Genomic DNA, 12,604 nt, shown 5'->3' on the forward strand with positions numbered 1-12,604 from the left:
GTACCTGGCGGTGGCCGGAGGGCGGGACCGACATCGCCGGCGGCGAGGAGGTGGAGGGAGGCTGCTTCTGCATCCGTGGCGCGTGAGCCGAGAGAGACGACAGATGGACGCGTCCGTCCGCGAGTGGGCTGCCGGGGAGTGGGCGATACAAGATTGGGGAAAAGGACGGTCCGAGCAGGAAATTGCAAAATCTCTCTCAAAACAAATTGAATATTTGTTTCTTTCGATAACGTCTGATTTTTAGGCACGGCAAATCGCACTTTATTATGGTATAAATTATATTGTCGTAAGGATGACAATTTTTTTAGTTTAACAAGCATATGGCCAATCCTTGCCGTGTTCGGCCTTTCTGCCGGGAATTGTCACGCTCACTAAAATAAATTTCAAGATAATATGTCGGCTCGGTATTTCGGAGGTGTTCAAAAAAAATTAAATCCGAGGTCAGATGTTTACCATTTCCGGGTTTTTTTACATAGTACAAACACACACGCACACGCATTCATTGCTATGCACGCGTGCACACACATCTTACCAGTATGAGCACATTTGAGAGACTGGGTCGTCATGTCTTAAGTTTGACCAAAAGAAATTGAATAATCACAAAAAGTTAATGCTGCGTCTTGTGATTTTCCCAAAGATACTCACTCCATTTTATGATGTAGTGTGTGTAGATTATCTTCTAAAATCACAATTCATCAACTTTGATCAATGTTTTCATACTTATTTCTCATCATGTATCCAGATGGCATACATATGCAAATACGGGGAACAAATACATCTGACAACACAATTCTCGGTATGCGCTGCTCGCAAAGGGCAGACAAATGATAGGCTGATGTGCTAGGACAGTTGTTAGACAGACAAGAGTACACACAACTGCATAAGTCTATTTTGGGAGGAGCACAAAGGAGGGCGAAAAAAAAAGGCTCGGCGAACAATCGAACAAACAAACTTCCCTTCAGAATCAGAAAAGCAACCCGAGAGTCCCATGAAGACGAAGATGGTAAAATGATCAATGTGATTATGTAAACGCGCCTCGAATGCCAACATCGAGTCGATCAGACGCTCTTATGTTAGTTACGTACATATCTGGCGCTGGCAATCAGTATTTTGATGTACACTTGATGACAATCAGTATTCCTGATTAGCGAATCCTTGCGAAGTTTGGCTATACGAGATGAATTCGGGGTCTTTTGGGTTCGATGATCAAATGTCGATGTAACTTATTCTGACTGCGCTTTCGGCGCTCCTCCTGTCGCAGCAGCAGTCACGTTCGCAGTCACACTGTTATCCATGCTGCAAAAGACGAGAGAGAGAGTCAGAGTTAATCGATTGCCTGATTCGCTTGAAAAGGAAGCAACAGGGTGTGCTCACGCTTCGCCCTTGCTTGGAGCGACGCCGTAGTTGTTCGGAGCCGGCAGTGCTTTGACATCGGTTCCAGTCTGACACTGGGCGACAGCGGCGTTGCACTAAGAGGGGTATGGAAAGATTCAGGGTTCGGTGTGCATAGAAAGCGGCGATCACCCAATGGATGGGCAGTAGTGATGACGAAGAAACGAACCTGCTCAATTGCAGGCATAGGAGCTTCAACTTTTGCCTTGGAGCAACTTCTCAGTGTGCCCTGCATAGAATCCAATATACAGAAATAAATAGCTGCAAGTCCAAAATGGCGGAACCAACAAGCGCAAGCATGAAGTCAGAAAAGACAATTAAATCTTGAAACTGAAGACGGCCATTGCACAGAGAATCACCACCACCCATTTCTACGTTTCTTTCCGCTCTTAATTAGAGACAATAGCAGCACATGAGTAACTTATCTAACACTGCTGAAACAATGAGAAAGATAGGGTCCATCTCTTTTCATATGTAACAGTTTCTTTCCTTTCTGCAAGCTTATTTATGGTTCTGACGTCTCGCAGCCATAGAAACCTCGGAGCTTTTCTACTGAAGCAAGTGCATCGGCATATCACATACCTCCATGACTACAGGAAGTAACAAGGGAGAAACTGAAAACTAAATATGTGACAACTTCAACAGGCAGCATAGTTGAATTAACCATGTCTTCATGACTCGGTTGAAATATTCAATGGATCCTTATCCACCAAGTTGCTAACAAGCATGCACCATTGCTGCAAGTCCACAACACTGGGACAAGATGACAGAACAAAGTCGCATTAACATGTGCCCTGTGACACCATCACAGCAAGCATGGTGTTAAGATGATGTTGTTAAGACATGGTTGTTTCAATTTGCAACCACACAATGCAATTCCACCTCCATTGAAACATTACCGTGTTTGCTAAAGCATGAGAGGCATAGAAAGGGGTTGTTTAGGACATTAAGAAAGAAGAAGAAAAAAACATGCATCATACTGTATCTATCAGAAAGGAAGAAAAAATAACAGTCTAGCATGTTAAGGATGAGATTGTACCTTGTTGGCCCACATCAGTCCACAAGCGTTGCACAAAGTCCTTGGACCAGCTGGACCACGACGCATTGCCGGTGTCATCTTTTCACTAGTGCCACAATTCTGACACCTGTAACAAGTATGATATGGGGGAAAAGGGGTCATCCCTTTCCCGTTCAATAACATAACGACAGAAAAAGTGGATCAAGTGATCAAAGATAAGACAACTTTGATTCTCGAGACAGGAAATCTTGGCCTGAGCCCTGGGAGGCAGGATCACAGCCTGGAGAAGGGGATTCCCCCTCCAAATTTGCTCTTCCAACAAATTGCCCCTTCCGACGCTGCATCCTGAGAGATTAGTTAGAAATATGGGCATCAGATTCTTAAGACATGTGATGTTCCTTACAACTAATTGCTACTTGGAAGTTGGAACCATGGCTTGACGTCTGATGTACAGGATTTTCTGAACCTAATTTCCCCACAGATGCCATCCAGAGGATCTATCTTCCCTTTTATACCTCATAGGAACTACTATATTCCCCAACCTAGCCTCTAGCCAGCCATGCCTTGCAGCATCTACCCTGATGATCACAGATCACTATATTCCTCAACAAGCATGCAGTATGCTATCAGACAGTGGTGTATGGCAACCATCGTGCCAACCAAGGTCTCAGCTTTTCTTCCTTGTGAATATTTGTTGGACCAAATTTTGACCAAGCAAACACAACATAGAACAAATTGTGTGGTTCCCTTGGTTGAAGATTTAGGACAAACTAGGGTGGATAAGACAACATGTTCAAATGAACTAAAGCCTAAGGAAACACTGGGGGCCACAATATCTCCTCCAATATAATGCTTCTGAAACTACAGCATTTTTCATACTTAACTGTCGAAATGGATGTAAAGTTGTAAACTTAACATATCTGTGTACATCATTTACAGTGTCTTAGTCTTTTTTTCAACAACAGTAAGGTGGATTTTTTTGAAAAGGAACAGTAAGGTGGATACTGGTGAATATATATCCACACAAAGGAGCACAAAATAACTGTAAAAAAATAAAGGCCCGGAGAACAGATGACAGCTTACTAGTCCTTCAGCAAGCAAAAGAGAGATAACACAAAACCCTGACTCCTACCTTTTCTGAAGGAAAAAAATTACTCTGGAAACTAAATTTTTATGCGATCTTTTTTAAACTCGGGTATCCAGCATTTTTTTAATATATTCCCTTTGTCAAGGTATCAAAAAATCCGCCTGTGCTTTCCAAGGAAAGGAGGGTTATGTCAAAATTTAGAAGATCTAATACATACAGTACATAAGAACCTATTAAAGAACTGGTCATCTTAGAATCACTTCTTGCAAGGTCACCTGGTTTCGAACCATGAATGGCATGGGTCTGATTAAGCGGTAGGCACAACAATGATATGGGTCTGATTAAGCAGTAGGCACAACGATGATATGGGTTTGATTAAGCAGTAGGCACAACAATGATATGGGTTTGATTAAGCAGTAGGCACAACAATGATATGGGTCTGATTAAGCAGTAGGCACAACAATGATATGGGTCTGACTAATGCAGTAACTAATGAACTAGTTCCTCGATAGATATAATGATAAGGATTATGACTGATCCAAAGTAAACTATGCCATGGTGTATGGTTCATTCACGGCTTTACTGATAATACTTGGTGGTACAATACACAACTGACAAATCTGGCAGGCTAGGTACAAACCTGTGTGCCACTTCTTTGCGTACAGCATAGCGTATTTGCTTATCAAAATTTCTCCCCTTGCGTTTTTCGCGGAACCTGATGAGCGAAGCAACCCTTTTTGCAGGAATGTCTGTCCTCTGAAGTAAATCCTCATAACCCTGCACAAGAATGCTAACATATTACATCATAAAGGGACAAACATTGTTGATTAACATATATGCAGCCGAGTAATTTCCACGTACCCTATTTTCACGTTGACTGGGTAAAACCATGGCAGATAGACCGGGTGGAATTTCACCAGTTCCTAACAGTAACAGGACAGCTTGAACCTGGAAAAAGGACTTCAACTTTGATAAAACAGAACGGCACCAAGGAGTACCGAATCGAAATCTGAATATAACAACAGATTTTTCTATATGCCTGGATATAGGTAATATCAAGTATGGCCATAGCAACTAATGATTACAAATCCCTCTTAAAACAACAAAAAAGTAGTCATTACAAGCCATCACATACTTGGTTTACGGCAAGAAACCCTATGAGTTGATAGCAAACTGCCAAAAGTCGCAAGGACTAAGCTTCTGCCAGTGGTACAGTACGGAAGTAACCCATTATTGTGAGCTACTGAGGTTATGTACTGTTCAATTCATAAAAACTAGCCTAGTTTCCTATCGACATTATTAAAGTTCATAACTCTGTGGCCAAGGAAAATATTTTCAAGTTCTAACCAAAACAAATAGCATCATACTACCAATCTGAGCCATTTGTTTCGGCCGATGTAACAGTGCTCGTCACCGTAAGCAAACGGTGAGATATGCACAGAACAGCTGCACTAACCCTGATCAATCATACAGCAACACGCCTTGCTAGAATGATTAAACCGAAAATCTCAACATCAAATTAAGTATGCAATTCCCGCGCATGAGTGTCAAACGCATCAATTTGCTAGCTCGGTCGCGTGAGATTTTCGCTTCCATGTAACATGGATGAACACAGAGCGAGGGGGGAGGAGACCTTGTCAGGGGTGACGGACTCGAAGACGTAGACCTCGCCCTGGAACAGCAGCGTCAGCTGGTTCGGGTTCCCCGGAAAGGCCGAGACCGGTTCTGGGGCCGCCGGCGACGGCGGCTCCTCGGCAGGTGGCAGCTCCTCCTCCTCATCGTCCTCTTCCTCCTCCTCCTCCTCCTCCGCGTCGTCCTCGCTGCCGTCCTCGTCGCCGGCTGCCGCGGCGGCGTCGCGCATCTCGGCGTCGGGCCCCTGGGCGGAGGCCGGGTCGGACATGGCCGGCGGTGGCGGGGCTCACGCAACCCTAGATGGGGAAATGGAAGGTGGTGATGCGGCGCGGGCAGCTTGTCTAGTGCAACCGGGCTCTGGTTCGTGAAACGTGTGGTGATGCGATGGAATAGGCGTGTGGGATCACACTCTCTTTTTCCACGTTTCATTTTGCTTGGGGATTGCTTTTGTGTACAAAATGATCACCACAAAAAAAACATTTATTATTGCTCCTTCATTTTGCTTGGTTGCTTTATGTACAAAATGTCATGGCGTTGTATAAAGTCAAACTTTATAAACTTTCATAGAGTTTATAGAGAAACATATTAACATATACAATACAAAACCAATATTCCCTCCGTCCGAAAAAGCATGTCACCGTGATAATTTTGCAAAAATAACCCTCAGTCAATTCCGGCCCTCATGCTCAGCAAAGACTGCGGCGGTTGTTCCGGCCAAGTGCCGCCCAAGTACCGGTCAACTTTCTGTTTTGATACGGTACTCAGGCGGTGGTGGCCCGGTTGGTCCGGTTGTTCCTCGCTTACCGGTACAACCGGTGACATGAGCGGTTCTACCGCTCATGACTTAGCCGCCCAAGCACCCAAGGCCAAGCGGTTGCACCGGTCCTGTACCGCTTGACTACCGCACTCATGGGTGACTCCATTCTGTTTCATTATGGTGGTTGAGCGGTAGCTGGGCGGTTGGTCCGGTTATTCTCATTAACCGGTACTACCGCCTAGTCGCCCGGTTGTACCGCCTGGTAGGGTTCTGCAGGTAAACCGTGAGTCCCGGGACAAGGAGCGGTTGTACCGCTGCAGTACAGAAAACGCAGTAACGGTTGGATTTTTTGGGTTGCTATATAAGAGGGGTTCTTTCACCTACCACATTTACCTCTTACCTCTCTCACTCCACCATTAATGTCACTCAAACTCTCTTGCCCGATCTCTCTCTAGCCACTCAAACTTGTTGATTTGCTAGGGTTTGAAGGAGGAGACCTAGATCTACACTTCCACCAAAGGATATTTGTTTCCCCCATACTTTCTTGTGTGGATTTTGTTACTCTTGGGTGTTTGAGCACCCTAGACGGTTGAGGTCACCTCGGAGCCACATTCCATTGTGGCGAAGCTCCGTGGTTTCGTTGGGAGCATCCAATTAAGTTGTGGAGAGAGCCCTAATCTTGTTTGTAAAGGTCCGGTTGCCGCCTTCAAGGGCACCAATAGTGGAATCACGGCATCTCGCATTGTGTGAGGGCGTGAGGAGAATACGGTGGCCCTAGTGGCTTCTTGGGGAGCATTGTTGTAAGTGCATCTAGTGCCCCTTAGTGATTTTGGTGTATTGAAGACTTATAGGTTAAGGGACTAATGTGTTTATGAGTGTACACAGGTCTATAAGTCTATAAGGAGTTTGATATTTACAGAGAAAGTCGACCCCTAAAAATGAAGTTCTTCGACTGAAAACTTTGGATTTCTGAAGACTTTGAAAATGAAGAAATTGGTGTGACCTTGAAGACTTGGTATTCATTTGAGGAACATGAAGCGTGAAGACTTTTGTTTTCGTAGTTTCATTTTCTCTTTCTTGAGTCATAGGAAACACCGTACTGTTAAAGGGGGTCGAGGAAATACTAAGGAAAAATTTCCATGTGATGCTCAACTCAAAATCCTACACCTACCAATCCCTTCGAGTGAAGCCATTGGAAATCTCATACAGTTCAGTCGTATTCTTCAGTGACAGAGACGAAGTTCTTCTGGTCTCCGAGGAATTTGTTCTGACTGAGGAGTTAGGAATTCGCCAGTGCGGATTGCCTACACTATGAGGAACATGATAGCCCTGAGGAATTTGATACTCAAATTTCCGACCGTTGCTGTGCTATGCGCCAACTGTCCCAAAATATCTACCCACCTAACGGTCATATCATTGAAGGGCATTTATGTCTTATCATGTCGGGTTGCTCCCTAGGCTATAAATAGCCGCCCCCTACAACCACTAGCTGGTTGGCTGCTCCGAGAGAAACTGACATTTGTCATTTGAGAGCATCCCATCCTCCGAGGACTTTGAGCGAAAATCATCGAGTGAGGAAAACCCAAACCCAAACACCTACAAACCCAAAGTGATTGAGCATCACTGAAGAGATTGATCCTGCGTGGATCCGACGCTTGTTACCTTTGAAGACTGTGCTTCTTCCAGACGGTTAGGCGTCATGGTCTAGAGCATCCAAGAGGAATTGTGGATCGCCGAGTGACCGAGTTTGTGAAGGTTCGGAAGTCACCTGAAGACTTACCACGAGTGATTGGACGAGGTCTGTGTGACCTTAGTTCAAGGAGAATACGATGAGGACTGTGTGTCCGGGACTGTGTGTCCTCAGGTTTAAATACCTAGCCGCTCCAACCAGATGTACAACTGAGACAGCAGTTAGAACTGGTCTACCAAATCATTGTCTTCACCAAGCTTACTGGTTTTATTTCCTCAACTCTTTCATTTCCTCATTACTGTGTTGTGTGCTTGTCATATCTGTGTTTGAAGACTTTGACAGAAGACTTTCTCAATTTCCTCAGTTTAATTTCTTCAGTCTGTTTGTCTTCATCCTGTGTTTACACTTTCTGTACTCTGTGTTTGTCTTCATTTCATCCTGATGACCATGCCTATGTTCTGCTATGCTTACTCTTGAGTACTTATTCCGCTGCAAGTAGTTCTTCGCTAAGAAATTTCCTCACCCGCAAATTCCTCAGTGAAGAATTCAAAAAATCGCTTATTCACCCCCTTCTAGTCGATATAACGCACTTTCAATTGGTATCAGAGCAAGGTACTCCCTTGTTCTGTGTGATTTTGGTTTAACCGCCTGGAGTTTTAGTTATGTCGACCGCAGGTATGAAGAGAGTGACATGCTCCATCTTTGACGGTCATGATTATCCCAAGTGGAAGGCCATGATGAGGAAGCGCCTCATGGCACTGAACAGCGAGCGGTGGACCGTCACTGAGATTGGTCTTACTGATCTATGCAAGATGGCGGACACTGATGATATTCGCAAGTACACTCGACTTGACATCATGGCGAAGGATATCATCTGTTCCTGCCTATCCAGAGATGAATTCAGGCGCATTATGCATCTTTGCAATGCGAAGCTTATCTGGGACCGAATCTCTGACGTCTATGAAGGTCATCGAACTTGTCATGATCCCTGGTTTGAGGATTTCAAGGAATCACTCAAAACGATGACTTTCGAACCTGAACCATCATCTTCTGCACCATGCCTCATGGCAAAAGGTGCCAAGGTAACCGAATGTTCCTCATCCGAGTCTAGTGATGATGAATCTGATGATGATTTTGGACCTAGCTATACCAAGCTTGTTTGTATTGCCACTAAACAACAAAAGGCCTTGGAAAAGGTTCAAAACATGCTAGATAAAAGTGATGATATGTTGGGTGAAGAAATGGATCGCACTAAAACCTTGACTGAAAATCTTCAGAGACTTCAGTCTAGATTTGACAACCTTCAAGGTCATCGTAACACTCTCTTATCTGATCATGAGAAGCTTTCTTATGAATTTCTTCAAAGAAAGCAAGATCTTGAGAAGCTAAGAGTGAGTTATGAAGATCTTCAGAAGGAGCGCGATTCATTACTTGCTCAACAAATCAGCGCTGCTCAGGAAGAATTTGTTCCTCCATGTTTGAAATGCATTGAACGTGAATATGCTAATTCTTCACCTGAATGTTCAAATGCTTCTAATGCTACAAATTCTTCAACTGTCTCTGCTATCACTAATTCCTCATCTGAGGACATTGCTAGTATCACTGACGATGCAGGGCTGAAGGAATTATACATGACAGGCATGTACAAAAGCCTCAAAGGGCATCAGACTCTTTGTGACGTGCTTAAAAAGCAGATCCTCAACAGGAACCCTAGGAAAGAGGGTATTGCCTTTGAGAGGAAACTCAATGCTGATGGTACATATTGGAAGCCTGAGCAGTACCCCAAAACCTCATGGGTTGCTGCAAAGGGACCTCCAGTTGATCCATCTAATTTATCTGGCTTTACATGCGAATCTTCTCATTCTTCTGATGAGTCATTTGACTTCAACTATAAACTGTTTAAAAATAAGAATGGTGAAGTATTTGCTAGATATGTTGGCACTAACTGCAGGAACGGTTCTCCTATGAAGAAAATCTGGGTTCCCAAAAGGTGCCTTGAAAGTCTCCAGGTGAATGTCCTCATGACACCACCTGTGAAGAATAGGAACCCCAGATCAAATTCTTCATATCGACCAAATTCTTCATATGGATCCAAGTCCTCATACGGATCGAATTCCTCACGTGGATCATATTCCTCAAAAGGATCAAAGTCCTCATATGAACATCATCGTGCTAACAACTCTGTTTCGCATGGAAGAGCTAAGGGCTATGAATATGAGCATTATTCTTCTAATCATTATGTTCATAAGTCCTCGAAGAATTTCTCTGCTTATTCATATGCTTACCCTAACTCCTCTTATGTGAAACGAAATGGATTGGCTTCTATGCCACCTTTCTCGTATGGAGCTCGCAGAGTGATGAACTCTTTGCCGCCCCTTCAGATGTGGGTGGTGAAGAAAAAGAACTAATCTCTTATGCAGGGTCAAGTCTCCAGACGTGCTCAAACGTCTGAAGAATTTGCTGGAGACCTGAAAAGTGCCTGAAAGGACGCAGGCTAATCATGAAGAAATGAACTTTCATTTCTCACATCCTCATACTGTTTTAACTGTTGCATTGCTTGATGAAATTGGTCTGATGAATTGTGATGTCATATTCTTCACTGATGAAGTATATGAAGTTCGTAAGCTACACTAATTCATTTGCAGGATGATCAACCCAAAGCCACTGAGTGGGTCCTCGATAGTGGATGTACAAATCACATGACTGGTGACAAGAATCTATTGATGGATGCTCCCTTATCACCATCGCATCTGAAGCATATCATCTTCGCTGACAAAGGCAAAAGTCGGGTATTGGGTCTAGGTAAGGTTGTGATCACAAAGGATCGACACATGGACAAAGTCATGCTTGTCGAGTCCTTAGGATACAACCTTATGTCTGTCTCAATGCTTTGTGATCTTGATATGGTTGTTGTCTTTGGCAAGTATCATTGTGTTGTGGTTATGGAAGCTGACAATTCCAAAGTCTTCGAAGGCTTTAGGAGAGGAGACTTGTATATTGTTGATTTCTCTACAGGACCGCAACCAGCCGTGTGCCTACTTGCAAAAGCTTCAGAAGGCTGGCTATGGCATCGACGACTTGGTCATGCAGGCATGAGGAATTTGCACACGCTTGCAAAGAAGAAGCACATCATTGGCATTGAGAATGTCAAATTCCTCAAGGATCACTTATGCGGAGCCTGTGAAGCTGGAAAGATGACCAAGGCTAAGCATCCAGCAAAGACTATCATGACCACTACTCGACCATTTGAATTGCTTCATATTGATCTCTTTGGTCCTAACCATTACTCAGCAGTCACAAATGATGCATCTCTCTATGGCTTTGTTATTGTTGATGATTACTCTCGTTACACTTGGGTACATATTGTCACTTACAAACATGAAGTGCAGGAAGTCTTCAAATGATTTTCCTCGAGGGCTTCAACCAACTTCGGTGTGAAAATCAAGCACATCAGAAGTGACAATGGAACTGAGTTCAAGAATTCTGCTCTTGATGACTATCTTGATGAACTTGGTATTACTCATGAGTTATCTGCTCCTTACACACCTCAGTAGAATGGCGTCGTGGAGCGCAAGAACAGAACTCTTGTTGAGATGGCTCGCACTATGCTTGATGAGTACAAGACGCCTCGTCACTTCTGGATTGAGGCAATTTATACTGCGTGCCACATCATCAACAGGGTATATCTTCACAAATTCTTCAAGAAGATGCCTATGAACTCCTCACTGACAAGAAACCCAATGTGAGTTATTTCAAAGTCTTCGGTGCTAAATGTTGGATTAGAGATCCTCATCACAATGCTAAATTTGCACCAAAAGCACATGAAGGTTTTATGCTTGGTTACGAAAAGGACTCGCACACCTACAGAGTCTTCAACAACGTTCTTCACAAGGTTGTTGAAACTGTAGATGTGCGGTTCGATGAAACTAATGGCTCACAAAGAGAGCACCTACCCTCTGTGATAGATGAACCAGTGCCTGAGGAAACTATCAAGTTCAAGGCTACTGAGGATGTCATTCCTACTGAAGAATCTGCTGAAGAATTCATTTCAGAACGTGAAGAACGTCGAGCTAGTGCACCTGAAGAAAATGCTGAAGAAAATGGTGCTGAAGAAAATGCTGATCAAATTCCTCAACGATAACCAGCTCATCCTCGCGTTGCAAAAGAAGTGCAAGTTGAAAAGATCATCGATGACATTGAAGCACCAGGTCCTCTCACACGCTCAAAAGCTTCACATTTATCTAACTTTTGTGGGCACTATGCTTTTGTCTCTATCACAGAGCCCACTAAGGTAGATGAAGCATTTCTGGAGCCTAAGTGGATTCAGGCCATGCAAGAAGAATTACATCAATTCGAGCTCAACAACGTCTGGGAACTGGTTAAACGTCCAGATCCTCGCAAGCACAATATCATTGGCACAAAGTGGATCTACCGCAACAAGCAAGATGAAAATGGCCTTGTGGTGAGGAATAAGGCACGGCTTGTAGCTCAAGGCTACACACAGGTTGAAGGAATTTATTTCGATGAAACTTTTGCACCTGTTGCTAGACTTGAAGCTATTCGCATATTACTTGCTTATGCTAACCATCATGATATCACTTTATATCAAATGGATGTGAAAAGTGCATTCCTCAATGGTAAGCTTGAGGAAGAAGTATATGTTGCTCAACCCCCATGTTTTGAAGATCCAAAGCATCCTGACAAAGTCTTCAGACTCAATAAGGCCCTCTATGGCCTCAAGCAGGCCCCTCGGGCATGATATGATACTTTGAAGGAATTCCTCATGAAGAAAGGCTTCAAACCCGGTTCACTCGACCCTACTCTTTTCACTAAATCTTATGATGGTGAATTGTTTGTGTGCCAAATATATGTTGATAATATTATCTTTGGCTGTACTGACAAACGTTATAGTGATGAATTTTCCTATATGATGAGTGAAGAATATCAAATGTCTATGATGGGAGAATTGAAATTCTTCTTAGGTCTTCAAATTCGTCAACAGCGCAATGGCATATTCATATCTCAGGA

The 12,604-nt window shown here is 43.6% G+C and overlaps 2 protein-coding genes across 4 annotated transcripts in view; both read right to left on the bottom strand.

The window, feature by feature from the left end:
* Nucleotides 1-166, bottom strand: part of LOC123095700 (E3 ubiquitin-protein ligase UPL7) — a 10,554-nt gene extending 10,388 nt beyond the window's left edge. For both annotated transcript variants that reach the window (XM_044517249.1, XM_044517248.1), the window contains exon 1: nucleotides 5-166. In XM_044517249.1, the coding sequence (XP_044373184.1) occupies nucleotides 5-73 (69 nt within the window). In that variant the 5' untranslated portion in view covers nucleotides 74-166. The remainder of the gene's footprint in view (nucleotides 1-4) is intronic.
* An 835-nt stretch (nucleotides 167-1,001) lies between these two features.
* LOC123095703 (GATA transcription factor 18) lies at nucleotides 1,002-5,521 on the bottom strand. Of its 2 annotated transcripts, none has more exons than XM_044517253.1 (8): nucleotides 5,131-5,521; nucleotides 4,359-4,445; nucleotides 4,138-4,274; nucleotides 2,636-2,755; nucleotides 2,432-2,537; nucleotides 1,562-1,621; nucleotides 1,375-1,469; nucleotides 1,002-1,296 (listed from the first exon to the last, which is right to left on the bottom strand). In XM_044517253.1, the coding sequence occupies exons 1-8, from the start codon at nucleotides 5,395-5,397 to the stop codon at nucleotides 1,224-1,226; spliced, it is 945 nt and encodes a 314-aa protein (XP_044373188.1). In that variant the 5' UTR covers nucleotides 5,398-5,521; the 3' UTR covers nucleotides 1,002-1,223. The 2 variants fall into 2 exon arrangements, with proteins under 2 accessions (XP_044373188.1, XP_044373187.1); XM_044517252.1 differs by having other exon boundaries at nucleotides 2,633-2,755.
* Between the last annotated feature and the right edge of the window lie 7,083 nt (nucleotides 5,522-12,604).

The sequence above is a fragment of the Triticum aestivum genome, chromosome 4D (genome assembly GCF_018294505.1).
Source record: "Triticum aestivum cultivar Chinese Spring chromosome 4D, IWGSC CS RefSeq v2.1, whole genome shotgun sequence".
NCBI lineage: Eukaryota > Viridiplantae > Streptophyta > Magnoliopsida > Poales > Poaceae > Triticum > Triticum aestivum.

Bases quoted from the DNA above. Each gene is read 5' to 3' on its own strand.
- LOC123095703 (XM_044517252.1), bottom strand. From the start codon at position 5,397: ATGTCCGACCCGGCCTCCGCCCAGGGGCCCGACGCCGAGATGCGCGAC. The intron at 2,538-2,632 runs GTCTTATCTTTG...TACTTGTTACAG, and splicing joins CTGTCTCGAGAATCAAAGTT to GTGTCAGAATTGTGGCACTA. The intron at 1,470-1,561 runs GTTCGTTTCTTC...TACCCCTCTTAG, and splicing joins CTATGCCTGCAATTGAGCAG to TGCAACGCCGCTGTCGCCCA.